Below are 24,063 nucleotides of genomic sequence, written 5' to 3' on the forward strand. Positions count from 1 at the left end.
GGGCCATTAAGTCACATACTCCACTAACCTGAGAACAAGAGTAGATGGTGTCCAGCTACCAAGGCCAACTGCTCTGATCCAACCAGAAGATCCTGGTCAGAGAGGGAGGAAGGTTCCAAAATCATAAAAAAGACCAGACTTACTGGTCTGATAGAAACTGGTGGTGCCTTAAGACTCCCTTCAAGCCTAGAATCGAATCTGCCTCTGGGACTCAAATTTCCATCAAACAACAAACAGGCTTACAAAGTGAAGAACAACACACAAGAATCATATTCCTCAGTATAATCCACCCTACGAGACCAAACAGCAGCATTTGTCCCCAAAACAACACCCATAAGGCAGGGAGGGGCAGAAGAGGACAAATGGACAAAGGAAAGCCGGAGAGAAACGGAGGAAATGCCAGTGCACTGAGGGGACTGCAACCAGTCACAAAACCGCCAACCAAGCCAAGTGCCTGGGGTCAAATCTGCCTCACAGCGACCAGAGAGGGCAGAGCTGCCTTTGTGGGTTTCTGAGACTGCTGCTCTTTACACAGCTGGGAAGCCTCGTCTTTCTCTTGGTCACAAAACAAAATGTGTGCAAACTGACCAATTATTTTAAAAATAAACACCAAATTGCTCTGTAGACTTTCACCCAAACTACAATTTTTTTTAAGTAGGAAAAAAAAACACCTCATTAGGCATACTAAAATGTTCAACGACAGTTTGAGGACATTAGCAAGATTGATGCAGACCAGGAGCAACTAGTCCAGCCATCATGGGCATGTGACCAGGAAGGTCAGGACTGGCTCCTTCACCAGGAGACCCTCCCTTCCCAGACGTCCCCCTCACACAGAGCTCATGAGGCTCAAATGTGAATCGCAGGAATGATGGACTGGCAGTGTCCTCCACTCTGCAGTGCTGGACACAAGAGCGAGGCATGGCCCTCCTCCAACAATGTGATGCCACAGAGGTGAGAATTTTAAAACGATTGCATGCATTCTTGTGTGTGTACACGGGCATTACTGTTATGTTCAAGAAGGATCTGGAAGAATAAACTCATAGCTGGTAATTCTGCAGGAAGCAATTGGAGGGGAGGGCACTCCTTTGGCACTTTACAAATTTCCATAGGGCATCGAATTTTCTTCACATAGGTCATGTGACTAGGGCAATCAGGGCAAAGAAAACAGCACACACACAAGCCAGTAGGGTCGGGCAGACCTTGCTGGGGCTTCGCCTAAGGTGAGGATATGGATTTAAGTCTGTGTGCAGGGAGACCAGCACCCCACATGCTCAGTGAAGGAGAATTAGAGTAAGAGTAATGAGGACAAAAGGGGGCCCTTGCTCAGACTGCTAGAACAGGGGAAAGCTGGAGGTGGTTAGGGCTTTTTACAACAAAATCAAACCGTCAACTCATAAGCTGTCGGAGTTTGGAAGCCACCAGTTGCTCTTTCTGGTAAAGATGTGGCGGTCTACTTCTGAAGAGATTTAGTCTTGAAACACTATGGGGCAGTGCTGCTCTATCCTATAGGATTGGAATTTACTGAGGAGGAGTTTGTGTTTTCGGAAAAACGCACTGGGTGAGCAGGCATGGGATACAAGTTGGGGAGGGAGAATCCTGAAAGATGGAGTCATTGGATTTCCAAGACTGTAACTGTTCATGGGAGTACAAAGCTCCTCCTCAGAGCTGCTAGTGGTTTCAAACTGCCAACCATGCGGACCGCAGCCCAACGTGTAACCACTTCACCACCAGAAAGATGTTATTAAAAGAGATGCAAACAGATACTAAGGATATGGGGAATGGGCGGGGAACCAGGAGTAACCGCTGTAGGAACGAAGAAAGTGCCGGAACCTTAACTGCGATTTTCCCCACTCGGAGACCCGGACAAAAGGAGCCGGCCCTCCTGGCTCCAGAAGCCACTTCCGGGATCGGTTCGGCCTCCGCCGGACTCCACATCCCAGTAGTCCCCGCGCCACCTGTGTCAGAGGACCGCCCTTAGGAGTCCAGTGGTACTCCTTCCCCACCCGCACACGCTGACCCGGGGTTTCCCTTACCTCCGGCCTTTCCGCACCCGGACTCAACACCCCGCGCGTGACCTGTCCCTTGGCGACAACCGACCACCCCAGGTAAGAGCGTTTCTGACACCCCAGACCACTTCAGGCGTTTTATCCTCCTACCGTCGCCACCTCGGCCTGTCACACGTGGAACGTCTCTGTGGCAACGACCCCGGGGCTCAGTACCAGAGAGCGTACGTTTTCCGAGGGGCCTTCTGGGAAATGTAATCCATGGGTCCCTCGGTGAAACCAGGGGTGCAGTGTTTCCGAAGCAGCAGCTAGCTGGCTGGCACCGCTCCCGAGGTGGCAGTGGACCACGAGGACTTCCAGGAAGGGTAATTCTCAGGAGCTTATTCTTGCCCCTCCAGCCACCTGCTGTGAGCTACACCTCCCTCCTTGGCCTACTGCCCCCAGTTTACTGACTAGCCCCTGCGACACGCGGCACCCTGAACCAGCTGTTTCCCTGGGTCGTCATGAGCAACATTCTGAGGACTAGGGCGCTCGCTATCCCACCCCACCCCCAGAAAGTTTTACCAGCTGTGCCATCCTCTGCCCCGACTGAATAGCCTTCACATGAACCATGACCTGTCTGGGCTGACGACAACTCCTGAATCTCGTCTCACCAACCCTGCTCAATCCCCCAAGCAACCCCGTGCTTCTGAGCACCTAGTACGTGAAGAGTGCAACGGGTTTGCCCAGTCACCTGGATCATAAAGAAAACAACATCGCTTTCCCAGCTCTGCTCTCATTGGACCCCCTGCGCACAGAGCACTTTCTAGGTCCCCCCTTCCTGGGCCCCAGCCACTGTGGCATGTTGCCAACAGGACACACACACACACACACACACACAATGAAAGATAATAGCCTAACAGTCTAGACAGAACTGAAACTTCTACCTAAAGTCTGGGCCACACCTGTCCTTGTCCTGGGCAACTCCATTTTATTTTTAGAAAAAAACAAACAGCTTCTATCATACTATGCAGCCTGGCACCTTTGACCGGGATACATATAAAGACAAACCAAACCCACTACCACCCAGTCAATTCTGACTCATAGAAAACCTACACAATGCTTTGCAAATGATGATGGTGACAAATGTGCTCAACACAATGGATGTATGTATGAATTGGGATGAGTTGTATGAGCCCCCATAAAATGATTTTTAAAAGAAAAAACCCTAGAGGAAAAATAATTTATAAATTACCAAAGGTTCATGAGGGAGGGAGGGTGGGGAAGGATAGAAAATGAGCTGATATCAAAGGCTCAAGTACAGAGAAAATGTTTTGAAGATGATGGCAACCTATGTACAAATGTGCTGGACACAATGTATGGACTGTGATAAGAGATGTAAGAGCCCCCAACAAAATGATTAAAAAAAAGAAACCCTATAGAGCAGTGGTTCTCAACCTTCCTAATGCTGCAACCCTTTCACACAGTTCCTCATGTTGTGGTGATCACCCCCTCAACCATAAAATTATTTTTGTTGCAACTTAATAACTGTAATTTTGCTACTGTTGTGAACCGGGTGACCCCTGTGAAAAGGTCATTTGACAACTCCCCAAAGGGGTTGCAATGGCTGCTATAGAGGGTTTCCAAGGCTGAAATCTTTACCGTGCAGGTAGCCTCATCTTTCTCTCAAGGAGTGATTGATGGGTTTGAACCACAACCTTTCAGTCAGCAGCCCCAGCACTCACCAGATAGCACCCCAGCATTGTGGGTTTGACCGCCTGATACCTCTGACCCACCCTCAGTGGCTCATCCTGCGCTGGAACATGGAGCTACGTTATTTTGATAGAGTTGGAGGGACATCTAGGGATGCCTTCGGTTACAGTTTGGGAGGCAGGTGCCCAAGCGGGAATGAAAGGGTGTCTAAAGAGTAGGGGGCTGCCCACTGGAGCAGTTATCTAGAGCTCAGAAAAGTTAGGCTGGGAACCAACCCTGAGGTGGCCACTGAGCCCAAGAAATGGAAGAATTTCTCAGAGAGCACCAGACCCAGAGAAAGCCTCAGAGTCGCAGAAGGCTAACTGCAGTGGCTACAGGGAGCCTTGGAGAACACATCTCCAAACCAACAAGCATTACCTGGTGCCAAAGACCACAATGGGGTAAGGACAAGGGCCAACAGGACTCAAGCACGAGGAGGACACCAGAACCCTTGGCCAGGCAAAAGACCAAAACAGTTAGGGAAAAGGGCATGGGAAGTGAGCAGGGAGGTGCCAAGTGCAGGGACCTTGGAACATCAGCTGGAAAGGCCCTCGATGGAGCAGTGGTTCATCCCTCAGCCTTTAGCCCCTTCACTGTCACCAGAGAGGCTGCCCTGGTGGGCTGTGCTGGACAACTGTTACCTGCGGGGCTGTGTGTCTGTCACAGTGGGCACTCACGGACTTCACAGCTCACCCACCAAACAGGAAGAACCATTCTCCCATCGGTCGCCCCCCACCCCCATCAACGACACTGTGAATGGCTGCAGGAAGACCATGCGGCATGAGCTGTGAAAGCCACGGGTGGGGAGGCAGAGGCGGCAGAGCTCATGTAAGGTCTGCTCCTGACGTGGGATCCACAGAGAGAACCAGCGCAGCAGCCCTGCTGTGTCTTCCTGGGCCTGTGGCCTCTGCTGCCCGACAGTCTTCCACAGACCCTTCCTGAGGGCCTCCAGGCGCCTCCCCAGCCGCAGAGACTATCAGAGCCTGCGGCCTTCTGTCCCGATGCAGCTCCCGCAGATGGGCGAGGGCGCTGTGGACGGCCCGACACACCCGTAGGCTGCGTTCCCGGTTGGGATCATTGTCTACCAGGACCTGCAGACCAGTGGCAAAGTGGGACAGGGCCTGGGCCATGTACTCAGGGCTCAGCCTGCCCACAGCCACCTCCTCAGTTCTCCCAGGCTCCCTGACCCTGGTGAGCTCCTGCGCTGGGCTCTGGGACCCCAAGCCTTTCCCTTCCTCCCACATTGGCCCAGCGCAGCCAGCCTTCCCACCCTGTGCTTCCTGGGGGCTGGTGTGGGGCAGGGGTTCGCCATGGGCCTGCAGCAGGCAGGCCACGTCAGTCTCAGCCAAGTCCCCAAGGCCCACATGGCTGGCCAGTGCCACAATGCTGCGGCGGAGCTGGGGCACTGTGTCTGGCTCAGGGGCACCGATGGGCACACACTCGGGCCACAGCTTCCGCCAAGCACCATTCATCACAGCCGGCCGGAGCTCTGCCCAGGCCTCGGCGATGTTGTCTACCGCGGTTATGACAGTGTAGCTGCGCCAGAACTCGTGCACAGAGGGCCGGTCTTCCCCAGCCGTCTCCTGCACCAGCTGGCTGAGTGTGCGCCGCAGGTAATGGGCCTTGAAGGCGGCGATGACGCCCTGGTTCATGGGCTGGATCAGGGCCGAGGTGTTCTTGGGTAGGAACTCAACTCGCACCTGGGCCGAGAGGCCGTCCAAGTGGGCAGGGTGGCAGGGTGCACTGTCCAGGAGCAGTAGGGCACGGTTCGGGAGGCCATGGCGGGTGCAGTAGCTCTCCACAGCTGGGCAGAAGCAGCCAGTAAACCACTCCTGGAAGATGCTGGGCGTCAGCCAGTCATTGCGGTTGGAGCGCCAGACCACCGGCAGACTGGCCTTGGGGCAGCCCTTGAGGGCCCGTGGGTTCTCCGAGGGGTACACCAGCAAGGGCTTCAACTTGAAGTCGCCAGCCGCGTTGCCACCGAGGAGCAGGGTCAGGTGATCCTTGGATGCCTTGGGTCCCGGCCCAGCTGCCCGCTCCAGCGCCAGCAGCGTCCGCTCAGGCAGCCTCTTCCAGAAGAGGCCTGTCTCGTCGACGTTGAAGACCTGCTGTGGCAAGTAGCAGCCCTCCTCCAGGATGGCTCGCAGCACTGTGGGATAGCGGGCGGCAGCCTGGGCATCGGCCACGGCCGGCTCATCCGTCAGCAGCACGTTGTGGCGTGCCTTGAAGCGCGCAAACCAGCCATTGCTGGCTCCAAAGGTCTCGGCCTGGGCGCCCTCTCCCTGCTGGCGCTGCAGCTCTGCGAAGAGCCGGCGCGCCTTGTCCTGGATGAGCTGTGTGCTCACGGGCAGGTTCTGTCGCTTCTGCTCCTCGATCCACAGGCTCAGCAGCCGCTCCATGTGGCCCATCACCACACTCCGACAGCGGGTCAGCTGAGTGGCGCTGAGTGGCGTGGCAGCCTGGGAGTTAGCCCGGATCTTCTCCTTATTGACGCGGATGGAGGCCACGGTGGACGTGGCCAGCCCCAGTGCCCTGGCGATATGTGTCAGCTTCTCGCCTTCCTCAAACCTCCGCAGCACCTCCAGCTTCACATGCAAAGTGATGGACTTCCGGTCCCGCTTGGTGCTGCGCCGGATGCCAATCCTGCCCACAGGGGCCTTCCCCCGCACCTGCAGGCGGGGGGCTGCCTGTGGGGTGGCTGTCTTCATCCCACCTCCCAGAGCCAGGCACTTCAGTGGGCCTCCTACCTCCTGCCCGTCCACGCAGCTGCTGGCCCTCTCCGGTCACACCTGCCTGTGCCTGTAAGGAGGGAACACACAGGCATTGCTGCCCCCAGCACTGCCAACCTCCACCCAGGGCCATACCCTGCTCCGCCCCCTCTGCCACTGCAGGCTTACTGCCCAACCTCCCTCGGGACTCAAAATGTACGCTCCTCAGTTTGGGCTGAGGAGACCAGGAGAACCTGCTAGGGCGCTTGATCCTGTGGCCCCAGTAACATAACTACTGGGCCATCGCCCAGCCACACACGAAAACCAAGCATCAGAAGACCCTGATCCATTTCCCAGATCCTGGTAAGCAGAGGAGCCACCCATCTATATGCTCCTGGCTTGGGGCTAGCAGGCAGTATGACAGGCTAACCAATGGTATCCAAGGGGCCACTGAATGTCCTGAGCCTGTGAATGCTGCTTTGTGAATGTCCCGTGAAAGAACTTTGCAAGGTGGTGATGTTAAGTTCTTGAGAAGACGCTATGAGACCCTGGTGCCCCAACACCTGGGCTTCTCTGAATCCAAAAGATGATTCTTTACACAAAGTCAAGTGTTCCAAAGCATCTTTGTCTCACAGTACACATTCATCCTTGGTGGAATGTCTGCTACAGGCTAGAGACAGCCACTTCTGAGAGCCGTGAATAAAACAATGTGGTTGGCAGAACCATGTGATTGATGGAACAGATCTGTGATCAGCAAAGATGTCCACAGAACCCACAACTATGTCACCTTCAAAGGCAACGGGGAGTAAGGTTGATGATGAAACGAAAGCTGCTCATCAGGACACTGGGGATAGGAGAATGGTCGTGGCCTACCCATGTGGGCCTGGTGCCTCAAAAGCAATAGGGAGGCAGAACCAGAAAAATAAGAATTAGAAAAATGTATCATGAACAAAGCCAACCGGCCAGCACTGGCCTTGGAGATGGAGAAATGGGTCCAGGAGTCACTTAAGATGACCTGCAGGAGCTGGAAAAGACAAGGGATTAGATCCTCTCCTAGAACCTCTAGATGGGACCAGCCCAGCTCACACTTTGATTTTAGGCCTATAAATGCATTTTCACGGTGGTGCTAACAGCGAAGTCAACACTTCAAACCCACAAACCACTCTGCAGAAGAAAAGATGACGCTTTCAGCTTCCACAAAGATTTATAGCCTCAGAAACCACATATAGGGTACTATGTGTCAGAATCAACTCCATTAGCAACAAGTTTGCTTTGGCTAAGATCCATTTTGGCCTTCTGACCTCCAGAACTGTGAAATAACTCATTTGTGTTGTCTCATGCCACAAAACTGGTGGGGATTTGTTAAAAAGCTAGTACAGATGAGAACTACCTTAGTGCCACCCCTACAGGACGGGGTAGAACTGTCTCTGTGGGTTTCCAAGACTCAAGCCTTGAAGGGAGTAGAAAGCCTCATCTTTTCTTTTCTCCCACAAATCAGCTGGTGGTTTTAAACTGTTCACTTTGGGGATTAGCAGCCCAACTCATAGCCCACTACGTCACTAGCGATAGAGCTGATTCAGTAAAACCCAAGTCCTCCCCTCTGCTGCCGAGGAGTAAAAGCCTAGGTCCTCACAATCCCAGAAGTCTACCCTCAACCCTGAGCTCTTCTTGAATATCTGCACTGGCATTTTACTTCACCTCCTGCAAGTCTCTGCTCAAATATGTCATGGTCAGCCCCACCCCCACGCGTGTATCTTGCTGCCTATCACATGCTGCCTGAGGCCAGGAGCTGTGTCCACTGAGCCCACTGTGTAGCAGAGGCTGGCCCGTAGAAGGACCCACTTGCTGAATAATTCTCAAAGGAAGCACAGCAGTGGGAGGCAGCCTTCTGTCTCTTTTGTACTTTGAACTATGTAGATGTAGCACCTGATCAAGGAAGCAGAACTTCACAAGAGTGCTTGTGAAAGGCACAAACACATGCGACGGCTCTGGGACAGGAACCTTCGGGGACCCAGGACTCACCCGGTTTGAACAAGACCGATCAGCACAGCACAGAGCAGCCCGCAGGGCCATCAACCACGGGGGTGGGGGGCAGGGAAAGTCAGGTGGCCGTGGGGTAAACTGCCGGGAGTCAGACCCTCCAGACCCGTGTTCAGAGCATTTGCATACCCTCTCCCACCCACGCTTACACCTACACGCCCACAATTAAGGTTAATTCACTCATTATCTCTCTCACCCATCTACCCACTCTGGAGAGGTAGCCCCCAAGCCCGCCACCTGGCAAGTCTCGCCGCCAAAAGTCTGGTTGGAAAACGGGATTCGCCCCCGAAAGACTACATTTCCAGGCATCGGCAGGACGGTCGGAAAACGCGCACCCGTCCAGAGACGGAAAAGGCCCGCGAGGGGACAGCAGAGCCAGAAAGGAGCGGCACACCCCCGTCTCAGGGTCGTGGGCGGGGAAGCCCTAGCACCCAGGAAAGACGGGTATACAGTCCGCACATCCTGCAAGACAGACTGGGAAGGCTCGCGTGACTACATTTCCCAGCCAGTCGTGGGGCCCCCCACAACGCTCCAATTGGTCCACCTACACGTGTCACAGGCTACGCATCCAGCGGCCGTACTCCCGTTCCCCTCCTCCTCCAAAAGCTGAACGTGACCGCGCCGTAGCCCCCCGTCTCCGGAACTGGGACTCCCGCACGACCGCTGGCCCTCACCTCCGGGCGGCAATATGGGCTGCCTGTCTCCTCGGAACAGCGACCCTTCTCCATCTCCCGCTCAAGGTCCCACTACCCGGGGGCGGCCGAGCCCAGCTTCCATCTTGGCGGGGCCGGAGGAGGGCAGGACACGGTTGCCAGGCGACGGCCGGGACTGCTGCAGGCCGCTTTGAGCCCGCCCCCGGCGACACTCCCGAAGGCTTTTGGGAAATGTAGTTCAACTGCGTTTCCGATACGCACAGCGTCGGCGGGGGGGGAGCGGGGGAGCGCGCCCTTGGCTGCTTCTGACCTGGGCTACTTTTCTTTCCGTCTACTTTCCATCATCCTCCCTGCCTCCTTCCCTTGTCTTGTCTTACCAAACTAATTCTCTTCAGAATGTGAAGTATAATATTCACAAAAATTGAAGACCTGACTCTCATACATATCCGCAGCTTTTTGCACACTGCGTGCATGGGTCGAAGATTTTATTTACCTCACTGAGGGAACCAACAAAATCATTTAGGTGGCCTCAGCAAGAAGGTAGAGAAGAAACCAGAAAGTGAAATAATAAAAGAACATTAAGAAATGCAAAGTGAGGCACAAAGCTGTGCCTACAAGTGATAACAACATAAGCTTTGGGGGTTCTCTTTTCTACAAGACAAAAAAAAAAAAGCGTTTGCAACTTGCAACATTTTACACATTACCATCTAATTCGCAGTAACTGAACTCTTGCCAAAAGTGGCATATTTTAAAGAGAGCTGCTTTGCTGGCAGAGTTGGATGAACTGAGGCAGCTTGATGGGCAGTACCAGGAAACTCAGTAAGAGGTCCCACTAACTCCCCCACCCTAGCACCACCTTACACTCACATTTTGGATTCGTTTTCCTAATAAGTGTTCCTCTGACTGTCCATCTCTCCAACGCTCTAATTTTGCCCCTCTCTCTTGCCTGCCCCCTGGAACCTTGTTGAGCCTCGTGCACCTCCTCTGTGGCGACATCCTCCCTCTCTCCCACTGGGGTGTCCTCTCTTCTGCATCCCTTTCGCATCTACCTTGATCTCGCTCTTCTGACACATCTGCCTTCCCATCCCCAACTCTGAAAACTGTCTTTCGTCCTCTTTCTCTTCGACCCAGATCGCTGTCCCTATGTCTCTGACTCTGTTTCTAAATCACTTCTTTTCACTGTCTCTCCCTCACCAACGTTGGCGCTCTTGTCTCTCCTTGCCCCCAGGCAGCCGCTGCTCTAGTCAATGTCTCTCATCACTGTCTTCCAGTCCAGAGTCTCAGCCCCAGCTAACTCTTGGCCTCTGACTGTGCCTTGTGGTTCTGGTCTCTTCACGTCTGTCTATGCCACACTGTCTCTGCGGCTCTCTTTCCCCTCTCCTCCAGCACTCTCAAGCCGACAGTACCAGGCCAGACGGCCCGCCCCCGTCCCCTGAAGACGCCTCCTGAAAACATACCGGAACCTCAGACGCCAACCCTGAGGGCAGCACGGACTACACCTCCCACAAAACACTGCCCCGAGCCCTCCAGAGAAGGCGCCCCCTCCCTGCGGGTAACCTGGCAGGTTACCATGGAGACCTAGGAGACGGGCAGGTTTAACGGCACTCTGGCCAGAGTACTGATTGGTGCAGCGCCCTGCTAATCCCCGAAAACCCTTAGAGATGAAGGAGCCGCGATGAGAGGCATGCGCGGTCGGGAAGGCGGTGCTGCTGGACTGAGAAGCTGGCCGCGCGTAGGCGAAGGCCGGACGCCTGGGTCGGAGGCGGGAAGAGGCGGCTCGGGACGCGACCTGGTCGTTATGACCACCGCTACCTTGGGGGCTGGGCAGGGGCGGAAGCGAGGGTAGAGGAGGGGCTGACGCGTGGAGCCTTCAGGGAAACGTAGTCCGCACTAGGAGGGAAGCCCGGCGAGTGCGCACGCTCAGGGACACGGAGCTGCCCGCGGAGGGCGAGACCTCGCAACCGGGAAGATTCGGGGAGGGGCCTGGGCGGAGGCTCGACTCCGGGATTCCAGCTGCTCGGCGGGACCGGAAGGACGGGATAGAGACCTGAACTTTCGGGGCAGAAGGTCCCGACGTAGTCGCGCGACAGCTGTCAATCACCACGAGTTTCTACGCGCCCAGACCGGTTTAGACGCTGTCCGGACCTATAGCGGAAGTTACCCGCCAGGCCTGCTGGGAAGTGTAGTCCTGCGTTCTCCGCAAAGTCCGGCTGGCGGGGAGGTGACCCAACTTTCTCCGTGGGTTTCTTTCAGGTTGCCTGGGGTCGCGAGGAGTGGAGATTTGACCTAGGTGGTCAGGTGGCCATCGGAATTGATTCCACCGATGAGGTGCCCTCTGAGGAGTCACCTCTTTAATAAACATTCTTCCACAAAGCCCTTCTCCCCAGATGCAGGAGTGTCAGTGCGTGAGAGTGTCAGTGCGTGAGAGGGTCATCCGTATAAGGGAATAAGGGATCTGTCAGAGCCACAAAACAAATGGTGACAGAGGGCTCAGGGTCCAGTGCTTTCTCAACATTGCAGACTTGCTCCTCTTCGCCTTCCTGTTGCTCTTAGACCCATTGTGGGGAGCAGAGAACGGGAAGAGAGTGTTTACGGATGAATCCTTTATTCTCATATTAAGACGCCTGGCAGGCTGGGTTTCTGGGATGGAGGGAGGCCTTCACCTTGTGACGTGGGAGGTGCGTCTCAATCACATTCTCATAATTAATATTTTTCCCCAGTGTGTCCTCCCATAATAGTGCTACCTTAAAGTTACTTCTTACAAGAACTTGGCTGATTGCTACCCTGTTTCCCCGAAAATAAAACAGTGTCTTACATTAATTTTTGCTCCCAAAGATGCGATAGGTCTTATTTTCAAGGGATGTCTTATTTTTCCATGAAGAAGAATACGGTACACATTTATTGTTTATTGTTTTATTAAAAGAGACCTCGCACTTCCTGTCTGCTCCAGCTGCTCTGTGGCCAACAGTGAGCTGTGTGGTGGCGCCCCACCGCTACAGTCCAGAGTCCACAGTTACAGTAGCTTGGGGAGGCAGGGAGGGCCTTATTTTCGGGGGATGCCTTTTATTTCAGTGAGAGGCAAAACTGTAAGTAGGTCTTATTTGGGGGGATGTCTTACTTTCAGGGAAACACGGTATGTAGCCGGCAGCTTTAACTATAGGGGCAGACATGTGCTATTGTTCTCTAGGCTCTGAAGACAGCCACTCCTTCTTACCTGCCCCCAGCACTGGTGTTAGGTTACTCCTCCAGTGTACTCCGGGACCTTTAGAGTAAGGGTACAGCCCACATGGTTATCTATGGGGTTACCTGTAATTAGGGGGGCTTACATGACCCCCACCCCACCAGTGTATATATGCCTTGGTTGGAAATATATTCTCTCTCTCTCTGCATGGACCTGGCCCCTGGAGTCATGGTGGTCCTGGAGATGAGCACTGGCATGCCATGCAGGAGATAAGGGTGCATGATGTGGGTGATAAATTGGGCTCAGGATGGAGCTAAGGGCACATGGGGGTCTTCACACAGGTGGAAGAGGGCTGCCCTGTGGGGTTAGGCTGGAAGAGGGAGGAATGGTGAGACCAGGAGAAGCCAAGCCAGATCTGAGGGACTCTGTTTGGGCCAGTGGACATCAAATTAATGGGCAGGCAGCAGGGGTTACCAGGTGATCCTGGGTGTAGGTGCCACCCATCACTGTGTGAGGGCTGCAGGCCAGGAATGAGGTGGCACATGTAGAGCAAGGACAGAATATAGGGGTGAGAGGAGATGTTTTCAGGCCTGAGAAACAGCTTGTGCTTGGAGCAGAAAGCTGCAGGAGGTTTTCACAGCCACAGCAGAAGATGAGGGTAGTTCGCATGTGTCCAGGGCTGCCTGACCCAGGACCGTCCTCTCTGCTTCAGTGTCCTGGTCTGCTTTTCACATCTGAGAATCACAGTTGGGCACACAATAGGCACTCAGTAAACATGCTGCTGTCTGTCCTTATCCCAGGGCCCTCATCCCATTCCTCCGCCAGGGACAGACACTGGCCTCAGACACCCCTCCCTGTCCTCCTGATGAGGTCTGCCTCGATGGAGTCCCCGGGCCGGGCCCCATACCTCTGGAGGATGAAGGGCCAGTCACAGTGAAGCTGGAGGAGGCTGCTCCAGGGGACCCTGGCTCTGAGACTGCCTGCCTGTGCTTCCACGTTTCCACTACCAGGAGGTGTCCAGGCCCTATGAGGCCCTGGTCCGGCTGTGGGAGCTGTGCCAGCAGTGGCTGCGGCCCAAGGTGCACTCCAAGGAACAGATGCTGGAGTTGTTGGTGCTGGAGCAGTTCCTGGGCACCCTGACCCCCCGAGATCCAGGCCGGAGTATGGGGACAGCGGCCCAGCAGTCCAGAGGCAGCTGCAGCCCTGGTAGAAGAACTGCACTGGGAGCAGGGTGGCCCATGGGTGAGTCTTCATCCCTGGATGGGGGTCTCAGGCACAGGAACCATGTCCAGTAGAGGCACTGTGCTTGGACAGGTGCATGCCTCCAGGGGACCCCAACAATGTGGGGCTGGGTGACCTGGAGACCTGGGGCTGTGGTGAGAGGCATTTGGAACTGCACAACAGCTAAGGCTCAGGGGAAGCCCTGCAGGTTCTTCCTGAGTTTCCTGCTCCAGCTCTGAGGCAGCTGGGTTCACGAGGGCCTTGTTAGCAGGCCTTTTCCAGGTCTAGTCCTGGGTGTCCTACAGGGGCCAGCACCCATGAGCACCCTGCCTGGACCAACTAATGCCAGCACCTCCCCAGATCCCAGTCCAGGTGCAGGGCCAGGAGGTGCTCACTGAAAAGATTGGGCACTCCGGCTTCCAGCCCCGGGCACCAGAACCCAGCCCGGCAACGCCCCCGAGGGCCACTCAAGAATTGCCACTGGGACTTAGTGTGATAGAGGAGCCCGAGGTCACAGAGGACCTATGTGAGAGCAGGGCCCAAGACAAGACTTGGGTGTCAGGGCCTGGCTGGCTGGGCTAGAGTGGGGCCAGGTCCCCACAACCCCAGCAATGTCCATGTGCTGGCAACCCAACAGCCACCATAGCAGGCCCCACATAGGCACAGCACTTGGTCATGGCTCTCCACTCTTAGCATGGGGCAGGCTGCCAGGATTGTCCCTGAGCCAGGAAGGCTCACAGGAGGCCCACTCTGCCAGATATCCTTGAGGAAGGAGCACGGTTCAGACAGGAATGTGGATACTGCCAGTGTCGGGGAGCACTCACCCTCCCTGCCAACTCCCCAGTATTCTGCAATGAATGCTGTGCTGCTCCCCTCACCCCACTTCCCTTGGCCATCCCCCACCCCAGTCCTACCGCAGCTCCACCTACGGTGCCCTCCCCACTCCCCACGCCAGGCTTGGATTCCCTCTCGGGGAAACCCTCAGCCCTCTCCCTGGGCAGGACATTCGTGCACACAGTAGTCTGTCTCCCCATAGCCCCCACATCAGAAGGGCTGGGGCTCAAGGATGCCCTTGGTCTCTCTGACCCTGTCTCCTTCCTCAGCCTCCACACTCCTGGAGCCTCAGCCCAGCAATGTCACCCCCGAGGCCCTGCCTGCCCTCTTGCCTGAGGAAGCCCAGGTGAGCTCCCAAGCCCAGCCATGCCCTGGAAGGTGGCTTCAGGCCCTCCCTTGAGCCAACTCAGCCTGCAGGAATGAGCGAGCTCTCATCTGGTGGTGTCAGTGCTGCAGGACAACACACAGCAGGCATCCCCCAGGAGTGAGGCTAGGCCTGAGGGAGCCTTGTGGAGAAAACACCCAGAGGCCCTGTGGCAGGAAGAGGCTCCAGCTGTTTTCCCCATGGGTGAGTACAATGGGGCACGGTGAGGGCAGGGACAGTGAGCACCCCGAGCCTTCCACATCCCCTCCTGACCTGAACATCCTCTACAGCACCCAGGCCACTCCAGCATTTCCTGTGCTCAAAGCCCACTGACCCCACAGTCCCTCCACTACTTTTTTAGGGCAAACATCCCCATTCCCTCACCAAGAGCCAAGACTGTTCCCTAAGGCCATGGTCTCTCCCTACCCTAGGAACCCCGTATGACCCTCAGGCTCTAGACTTGCATGCTGTTGATTGGGGGAGTGGTGGGATGGAAGTGAGCAAGGGCAGATCCGATTAGTGGAGGGGGTGGGGTGGGGTCAGAATTAGCTAAGGATAGAGCAAGTTAGTTGACAAAGCAGGCAGGTAGGTGCACCCTTGGCACAGGAAGAGGACGATGTCACTTGGACAAAGAGCACTGGAGAAACAGGGTCAGTGGGCCTCCTCCTTGGCTGGCTGACTCAGACACAGCTCAAAAGTACAGACTCTGAAGCACATGGGTCCAACCTCACTACATTGGCAGTTTTGCTGGAGAAAGTGATTCCGATCAATCCTATCCCAAACATGTGTCACCTTTGCTGGTGAGCATGTTCCATTGGAAAGTCACACCTGTCGATTCTGGGCATTTGCCTCAGTGTTAGTCTGGGTTCACTAGAGAAACAAATCCAGAAACACTGATATGTGTATAAGAAAGAGCTTTATGTATAAGAGCAATTGAGTATTGAGAAAACATCCCAGCCCAGTCTAGATCAAGCCCATAAGTCTGATTTTAGCCCATATGTGCAATACCAATCTATAAGGTCCTCTTCAGACTCACACGACACATGCAATGACACCGAGTCCAGGAAGATCACAGGCCAGTGGGTGGAAAGTCTTGTGGATCCAGTGATAGTAGAAGCATCTCAGAGCTGGCAGGGGCCTCCACGTGGCTCCTCCAGCTCCCAGGGCTCTAGCATAGCTCCTTGTGTCTTGTCAGAAGGAATGTCTTGCAGGGAGTGAGCCTGTGTCCCGCCTCCAATGAGCTATTTATTTATCTCCTCAGTGCCTCCGAAAGAGGTTATCAGTTATCAAGCTGCAACCTGATTGACAGGCTAAACTCCACCCCTTCACTCTTCAGTCTCAAATTGACAACAGATTATATAATCACCACAGCCTCTCACAGTATCTGATTCCTTTCCATCTGTTGCTAGATTTTCTTTTCCGGGAAAGACTTGCTGTTGCGTGGCTGCCTGCTGGGTCTCAGTACGGGGTCCTCTCGTGTCCTTTCCTTCCCATCGTCTTTCTCTGCTTTTCAGGACATTCTCTCTGTCCTTTCTTCCAGGCCTGCTGGGAGGGTTGTCATTTCTGCTGCGCCTCATTGTCAAGGGCCTGCCACGTGTCTAGTAGCTTTCTGTCTTGGCCCTTTCTCGAGGGTCATCGTTCTTTGCTTTTCCATTCGTTGCCCAGTGTGCTCGCTGCACCTGCCCTCTGCCTGCTTCTGAGAGAAAGAGCCCCCAAACCTGGTGCCACCCTGAGCAGATGGGTGAGGGGGTTGTCACTGTGATGACAAAGCAGGGGTGGCAGGGTGAGGGGGCCCACTGTGAGAACATGACGGATGCTGGCATGTGAGTGGGCACTACCAAAGGACAAAGTGGACTGACTTAAGTGTTTGGGGAAAACCACCTCACATTGTAGCTTCAGTTCCTGGCTCTGGGTTGGTCTAGGCTCTCCCAGAAGGTGTCTACACCCTTCTGCTGGCATCCTAGGAACCAAGACTGGCAGCAGCACCCAGTGTACCTGACAATCAATCACCCCGAGCTTCTGGGCCTGGCCTCTCACCACCAGCCCGGCCTCTGTTAGGATGGAAAAAGCACAGGTGTGCGCCCCCAAAGCCAGTCCTACTGTGCAGGCAGTAAGCCAAGCCCTCTAAGGGGGCAGCAGCCCCACCCAGCTTCCTCCCAGTTCTATTTGCTCCTTCACCCACATGACCAGAGTGCCTGATCCCACCCTCCCCTGAGTTTTTAGAGGGTTCTTGGGATAAAGAGGTTGGCTGTCTTTCCCAGTTTTCCCTGCTGCTGGCTTGGTATTGATTTCAAGCAGATCTGTTAAACCAGTTACCTTGGGCCCATCCCCTTCCAGAGCAGAAAATCCCAGGGCGGCTTCTTCTGTTCTTTCCCCTACTTTTGTGTATTTTAAGATTGAAGAAAAGGAAAATAAAAAGCTCTGTTACAGTTTTTCCTGAGGTTTCAAGATGGAACATTTCATAGGAAGTTAGCCAGATGCTGTTGTTACAGGTTCCCACTTGCTCTGTTCTTCAGTATAGGCGGTCCCCAGGTTACAGGCGTGGGGCTTGCATTCAACCTAGGCTTAAACACCAAATCCCTGTAAAGCCTATTAAGGTGACCAGATGTCCCACTTTTGGCGGGACAGTCCTGATTTTTAACAATTTGTCTTGCGGCGTTTTTAAAAAGTCCCGATTTTTGGAAAGAATGCCCGACAAGTTAGGGTAGACGGTTTTCGGCTGCCATGTGGCTATTTCACCAGGATATGAGTTTTATCAATGGTGTCCCGCTTTACCAATGTTAAAATCTGGTCACCTTATACTAAGTTCAAGGAACCTACCACAGTAATGCAGCAAAATGTTATCATTAATGTGTTAAAAAGAGTTGAAGAATGTATCAGCAAGTGTTTCTTGAATTTTTTTCAAGTGTTGACATATCATTCAAGCACCGTACAACTCAATGTTTTAAGTGTACCAAAGAGAGTTGTGTGCTTGTTACCATAGTCAGCTCTAAAACATGTTTTTCATTCTTTGTATCTTCACTGTTTTATGTATAGCGAAGTACACTATATACTCGGACACACACTTGACAACCCCAGGCTAGGGAATGGAACTTGTCACTCGGGACTATCCTTACCAGAGACCCGGACTTGTCCGCTCCTAATGGCCTCGTTTGGCAGATGCTCCTTGCAGGGCCTCCTTTGCAGCTTGGTTGTGAGCTGCAGGCTCCTGGTGTTGATTCTCCCACTGGCAGTGCTGCCACAGGTCCTGACCAGGCTGGTCAGTTAATTCCCTTTTCTCAGGTATGAATTGTCTGCTGCCTTGCCCTCCCAGCCAGAGGCAAGTGGCCAAACCTGAGAGTGGGCTAACCCAGCCCCTCTCTTCCCGGCCTCCAACTTCACGGCTGGGCCAACTCCTGTCACTGAGGGTCTGCAAAGCCCCCACTGCTGCTCCCCAACTTCACAACCCAGCCTATCGTCTTCCTCCCAGGGCGACTATCAGCACTACCTCCCACCCTTCACTGCTACCCCATTTCCCCTCCAGGTTGTTCTTTCCACCGAGGTGGTTTCCTCTTGGCAACTTTGGACTCCCCACTGGGCCACCCAATTGCTCCCTTTGCCCCCCAACATCCACCTCGTACACAGAGACACCTTTCAAGGTTTTCATCATGAGACAAACATTTTAGCAGATTCAGAAGGCACGGGGCATACCGCATGGAGTACACGCCCTCCTGTCTGAGCCATTCACCCACTTCCCCAACAGCCAGCAGTCCCAGTTTATGCACCCTTCCAGAACAATCCTGTTTGTCGTGTCGTGTCAAGGAACAAGCACATATGTTGATGTCCCATGTCAGGACTGCACACTTCAGCACACAACAGTGAGCACCCTCCCTCCCCTCTGCACAGCGACAGAGTGCCCCCTAGTTTGTCTGCACCATTGTTTGTCTGCTTGGGCTCTACCTGGGGTGCACCTTTGGGTTACTTCTTGATGATGCTCTGAGGTCATTCAGTACCCAGGAGGTGGGGGGGAAAGGGGGCTACAACAGTTATAGGAAAACCTTTCAATGGAGTCACTGAGTGAAAGTGCAGAGGGCACTGGCCATTTTGGATGTTGCCACGTCACACACCCCCACACCCACACCCCATCCCCTCCATTTACACTCCCCAGATTGCAAGGGCAGGTGGGCACCTCTTTCTTACTGGGAAGGGGCTGAGCCCCTCTGTAGGACTTCAGGTTGGTTTGGTTTTCTTTCCAGGTCGCATCCTGTGCCGTTTGTTATGTGTCGTTCCTTCTTGCTGATCTGCCGGAGCTCTTCACTAACAAGTGAACTCCCCTTTGGACTGTTTGAGGTCACTCTTGCCATGCTTTAAGTGATTGGCTTTGGTGCAACAGACTTCTGTGTCAGTCTGTGGGTCTCTTTCTTTTTTGTTGAATTCATGTTTATATTTAGAGACCAATCATGCGTGCTTACTTTTTTTTATACAAATCAGTTATTACAGTCTCTCTCTCTCTGTAGCATATATATGTGATTTGTTTATTTATTTACCCAGCCCGTCCCTGTCTACGTAATCTTTGATATGTAGTCCATTGTTGCAGTGATCATGGCGACATACCTCGCTGACGTGTTCTCTCAAACCTAATATTCTTTCCTGGAATCCAGATGAAGGGTCCAAAATAAGTGAGCTGAAGTTTTATCATCCTCCCCGCTAAGGAATATGATTGCGGTCGTTCTTATAAGACTGATTTGCTCATTCTTCTGGCAACAGTCATCCATAATATATTCAATCTGCCTTGCCAACACTTCGAAAGCATCAATTCTTCTGCCTTCTGTAGTGCCCATCTTTTGAATCATAAGTTACTTAAATATGACCATTGGTCTGATATATTTCTTGCTCTCTGGCATTACAAGTATCTCAGACTAATCATGTACATATCTTATATATAAGAAGGAACTTTATATCATGAACTTAATATCAAGAAATTATCCCAGCCAGGCCAGATCAACTCAAGCCCATATATTTGGAGTCCTCTTCAGACTCAGGTAGCTGAAGGCTGATGATGAAGAAAGGTGAAGTAAATGCAGGGAGATCACGGGCCTGTGGGTGCAGAGTTGTGTGGATATATGGTGAAAACATGGCAGGGTGTAGATAGCTCAGAGGTCAACTCACAGGGTCAGTAGTCCACATGGGTCCACTCCCGGAGGCAGACACAGATTCCCAGAAAGGATAAAGGTGAAGGGCAAAAGAGGGCAGCGATGCTCTCCAAGGCTCATAAACAGGCCTGTACCTTCAAGGAGGCATCATAGTTTGTGGGTTTCTTGTCATCATCCCAGGCAGCCCCTCTCCACTCTTGGTTGCTGCTATTTAAAATTCTGTGCCTTCCTCCTCACCCAGGATCTAATGCTGGAGTGCTTGTAAAGAACCTGCATTCTGTGCAGAATCGCCAGGGTTCCAGGTGCGTGTACACACCAAGGTGCCACCATACTCACCTTCCAACTCAGTGCTGCTCAACTCCCAGTTCCCATCCCTGCCACTTCCCTGTCCCCCAGGTGCTCCGTGCACATCTCGAATCTGGCTCATTTGGGGCCCCTGGTTGCCCTTACCCCACCTGCGTTTGCAGAGACCATCACCACCCAGCTCCACAGCTGCAGGGCCCACCTTGGCGGTTCCGGAAAGAGGAATTTTGTGCACTGGAGCCCAGATCCAGAAAGCTCAGCCCAAGATTTCCACATAGCCTGCACCCCAATCCTCATGAGGGGCCCTGCCCTCACACTGGCCAGCCCTGCCAGAATAAGATGGGTCTCACGAGAACTTTGAGCCCCAAGTACGGCAGGCAGGCACTCTGCAGTGCGGGAGCTCGTGACGGGTCCCTTTGTCTCGCAGGGTTTGCACCTCTGTGGACGGAGTTCCTGAGGGCCCACTCCTCCACGTCCCAGGGGACTTTGGAGTAGCCAGCCTCAGGGGCCGGATGCCGTCACCCACGGGCAAAGGTGTCCTCTCACATGCACTGCAACTTGCGCGTGATCTGGGAGATGTGAAGGAACCCGAGAGCAAAGACCCCCGTTAGGGTCTCGGAGGCCCCCACCATCTCTGCGGGTCACTGTCCTCTGGCGGGCCCCAAGAGGCCCAGGCCCAGGCCGTCCGAGCGCAGTGCAGGGTGGCTGCTGTGACGTATGTGGCAAGGTGTTCACCCAGCGCAACCTGCTGCGCCACCAAAAGATCCACACGGGCGAGTGGCCCTTCGTGTGCAGTGAATACAGCCATGCCTTCCACCTGCTGCGCCACCAGGTGACGCACAGTGAGAGGCAGCAGTTCGTGTGCGCAGACTGTGGCCAGGGCTTCATGTGCAGCGCACGCCTGGAGGAACACCTGCGCGTGCACACAGGCAAACAGCCCTTCCTCCAGCAACGGTCCTACCTGCTGCAGCACCAGCGCATCCATGGCAACCCCCTTGGGCCCGGCGCTGCCAGCCCCGTGTCCCCCATGCCGCCCTGCGGTGTGCCCGAGCTACACAGCCCCTTCCCCTGCAGCGAGTGCCGCGAAAGCTTTGCGCGGCGCGCGGCGCTGCTGGAGCACCAGACTGTGCACACGGGCTCCAAGTCCTTCAGGTGCGCTGAGTGCTGCGAGCACTCCGGCCGTTGCCCGCTGCTGCAGCACTACCAGTGCGGGCACAGCTGTGAGCGGCGCTTCGGTCACGGCTACAACCTGGCGCAGCACCGGCGCATCCACACGGGCGAGCTGCCCTACGCCTGTGCCAAGTGTGGCAAGGCCTTCCGCCATCAGGTCACGCTCACGCAGCACCTCCGCGTGCACACCGGCGAGAAGCCCTTTGTGGCCTGCGCTTCAGCCAGTGCTTCAAGCTCCCGCGCCACCAGCGCACGCGCACCGGCGAGAAACCCTTTGCCTGCCAGGACTGTGGCCGCAGTTTCTACCAGAGCACCAAGCTCATCCAGCACCAGCAACTGCACAGGGCTGAATGACCCCCTCGGCCTCCTGGGAGCTTCGGCCCCAGGGCATGCTCAATAAAGCCAAACAAAGACCAGGCTGCACCACCACAGACATCCTTCCTCTCCATCCCGCGGGCCCTCATCTATTTGACAAACCTCGGCCCTGCAATTCTAGCCGAAGAAGCTGGGTCACTCGGTCAGTGGTAGCAGAGTGGAGAGGGTAGTGGCAGGGCAGCCCAGCTCTAGCTGTGCCCAGACACCAGGCCTCAGCCTCTAAGGCCTACAGAGTGGACACAGCTTGGGGGCGCCTGCTGAGGAACTGCCGTCCAGTGACCATCAGCCAGAGACAAATCAAGATAAAGCCACAGCAAGGCTTGTCACTTGGGGATTTCCTATCAGGAATGACCAGCTAAGTCCTTGGTCAGTGAAACGGATACAGGAAAGTTGTGGAGGTGGGAACAGCAGGGACTGGAAGAACCAAAGTGTTTAGCTTCTCATGGGGCGCAGACTATGGGGGTGAGGGCCCAGGGGCCTGAGGTGAGATCCTTGAGGCGATCTGGTGTGGGTCTCTCTAAGGTCCCTGGTGAACCTGATTTGGGGTAGGTAGAAGAACCCAACACCTATTGATGCCCCTGGGAAGACTAGCCAAAAAGAAGAGGCATTGCTGGAGACCTCCCTTTCCATCCCCTAAGGCGCTCAGGGCCTGATGAGGAGCTGTTGGCCTGGAGGAAGTTGGGGGGCTGTCCCACCCCATCCCTATGCTGCTTGCTGGAGGGCAGATGTGGAGCACGGAGGCAGGAGTTTAACAGGCAGCCAGTTGGGTCTGAGGCTGTGACCACTGGGCAAGAGGTTTGGAAAGCCTCTGCAGTCCTGAGCACTGGGGGAAGGGACCTTTAGAGCAGTAAAAAGAGGTTTGGAGCTCAGCATTGAGGACAGACAGACGACCAGTCACCGAGGGATCCTGAAGAGTCAGGTATAGGGCAGGTCCAAAGAGGTGGCAGCTCCCTGAGTTGAGGCCAGGGAATCACTTTGGTCAGCAGGCTAGGGTTTTAAGCAGCAACAGAGGTGAATCGTGTGGGTAGGGATGGCTCCCCTGTGATATCAGAGCTGGACCAGGGTCGATCTTTGGAGATGTGGGTCCTTTGCATCACCACCTGACCACACCAGGCCACCCAGGCCCCTTAATCACCCAGACTACATCCCCTAGGATGATCTGGTTGGCTAAAACTGGTCACCACTATGACAGCTGCCAAAGTGCCTTGGCGGGGGTACCTAGCCGTGTGGCTCATCTCTCAAATCCTCCAAGCCACTAGGACCCCTCACTGGACCGGATTTTCAATCCGCAAACCCATGATTGCCACGGTGACTGCAGGAGGGTTGCAGTCTCACCCCGGCCCTCTGAAGGATGCTGAGATGTGATTGGACAGAATGAGCCCTACACGTCGCCGACCCTACCCCTGAGAGTAAGGGGCTCCAAGCACACCTAAGAAGCCAGAGCAAGGCTAGCCACGCCTCCTCCCAGCCCACCCACCCCAGCACCGCTGGCCATCCATCTCAGTGCTTATCCGCTCTCTGCCACAATGCATGTTTTATTCGTTAGTCGACCCTGGTCCAAAATGTCCACGAGTAAGGTATCTTTGGATTTGTAATGGGACCCTGGCGGTGCTCGACCCCACGGACTCTAGGCAGCACCTCCGGTCTCCCCACCCCCGGCCTACACGCCATCACCTTCCTAATGTAAGTGACCACTGTCTCGTCCCCACCTGCAGCTCTCCACACCTACAACTAAGGGTGGTTTCACGGCGCGAGGCAGTAACCCTAAGCCCCATTCAAAAATGGCGGGGACCCCCTCCTATCCTATTCCAAGAATATCTCCGTAATAAGTGTCTGCGGAACAGCCGTACGCGTCTACAGCCTCCAAAACGGAAACGCCCGAGTTCAGCCGAAAGAACCCGAACTCAAATCCATCTCAGAGCAACGCGATTCGGCCGACGCAGCGCCGGTAGCGGCGCAGGCGCAGAGCGCAGGCCGAACGGGAAGAGCAATATCGGGGAGGCGACGGAAATACTCGAAGTGACTGGGCGCCCGAGGCCGTTGCCGACCTCCACTTCCAACTCGCTGCTGTCGCCGGAGCCAGACTTCCTCCAAGACACGGCCACCGCCGACGCCGCCTCCTCCCACGCCGAAGCGCAGCCCCCTCACGAAAGAAGCAAGCGAGTGGCGCGGCCAGACTATCACCGCAGCAGGGCCAGAGGAAACCTGAGTCGCCGAGGGGGAGGAGGAAGCGGCCCGGTGGGGGCGGGGCCGAACGCAGCCCGAGCTCCGCCGAGTTCACCCGAGCACTGCCGAGTCTACCCGAGCGCTGCCGAGGAAGCCGGACCAGGCCAGAGCCGGGCTACGGG

General features: G+C 54.9%; 2 protein-coding genes across 2 annotated transcripts; one reads left to right on the top strand and one right to left on the bottom strand.

Annotated features, from left to right (window-relative positions):
- Positions 1 to 4,558: 4,558 nt before the first annotated feature.
- On the bottom strand, positions 4,559 to 9,245 carry LOC101645370 (tigger transposable element-derived protein 1-like). Its single transcript, XM_004715755.2, has 2 exons — positions 9,157 to 9,245; positions 4,559 to 6,533 (listed from the first exon to the last, which is right to left on the bottom strand). The coding sequence occupies exon 2, from the start codon at positions 6,440 to 6,442 to the stop codon at positions 4,559 to 4,561; it is 1,884 nt and encodes a 627-aa protein (XP_004715812.1). The 5' UTR covers positions 6,443 to 6,533; positions 9,157 to 9,245.
- A 3,846-nt stretch (positions 9,246 to 13,091) lies between these two features.
- Positions 13,092 to 21,694, top strand: MZF1 (myeloid zinc finger 1). The gene is given in 9 exon segments (XM_030886212.1): positions 13,092 to 13,217; positions 13,220 to 13,310; positions 13,313 to 13,455; positions 13,457 to 13,558; positions 13,898 to 14,063; positions 14,641 to 14,749; positions 20,598 to 20,790; positions 20,793 to 21,540; positions 21,543 to 21,694. Coding segments are annotated over 9 exon segments (1,830 nt in total).
- Positions 21,695 to 24,063: the final 2,369 nt, after the last annotated feature.

Source organism: Echinops telfairi, unplaced genomic scaffold, assembly GCF_000313985.2.
Source record: "Echinops telfairi isolate 266 unplaced genomic scaffold, ASM31398v2 ScPeMD7_655;HRSCAF=1070, whole genome shotgun sequence".
Lineage (NCBI taxonomy): Eukaryota > Metazoa > Chordata > Mammalia > Afrosoricida > Tenrecidae > Echinops > Echinops telfairi.

Bases quoted from the DNA above. Each gene is read 5' to 3' on its own strand.
- LOC101645370 (XM_004715755.2), bottom strand. From the start codon at position 6,442: ATGAAGACAGCCACCCCACAGGCAGCCCCCCGCCTGCAGGTGCGGGGG.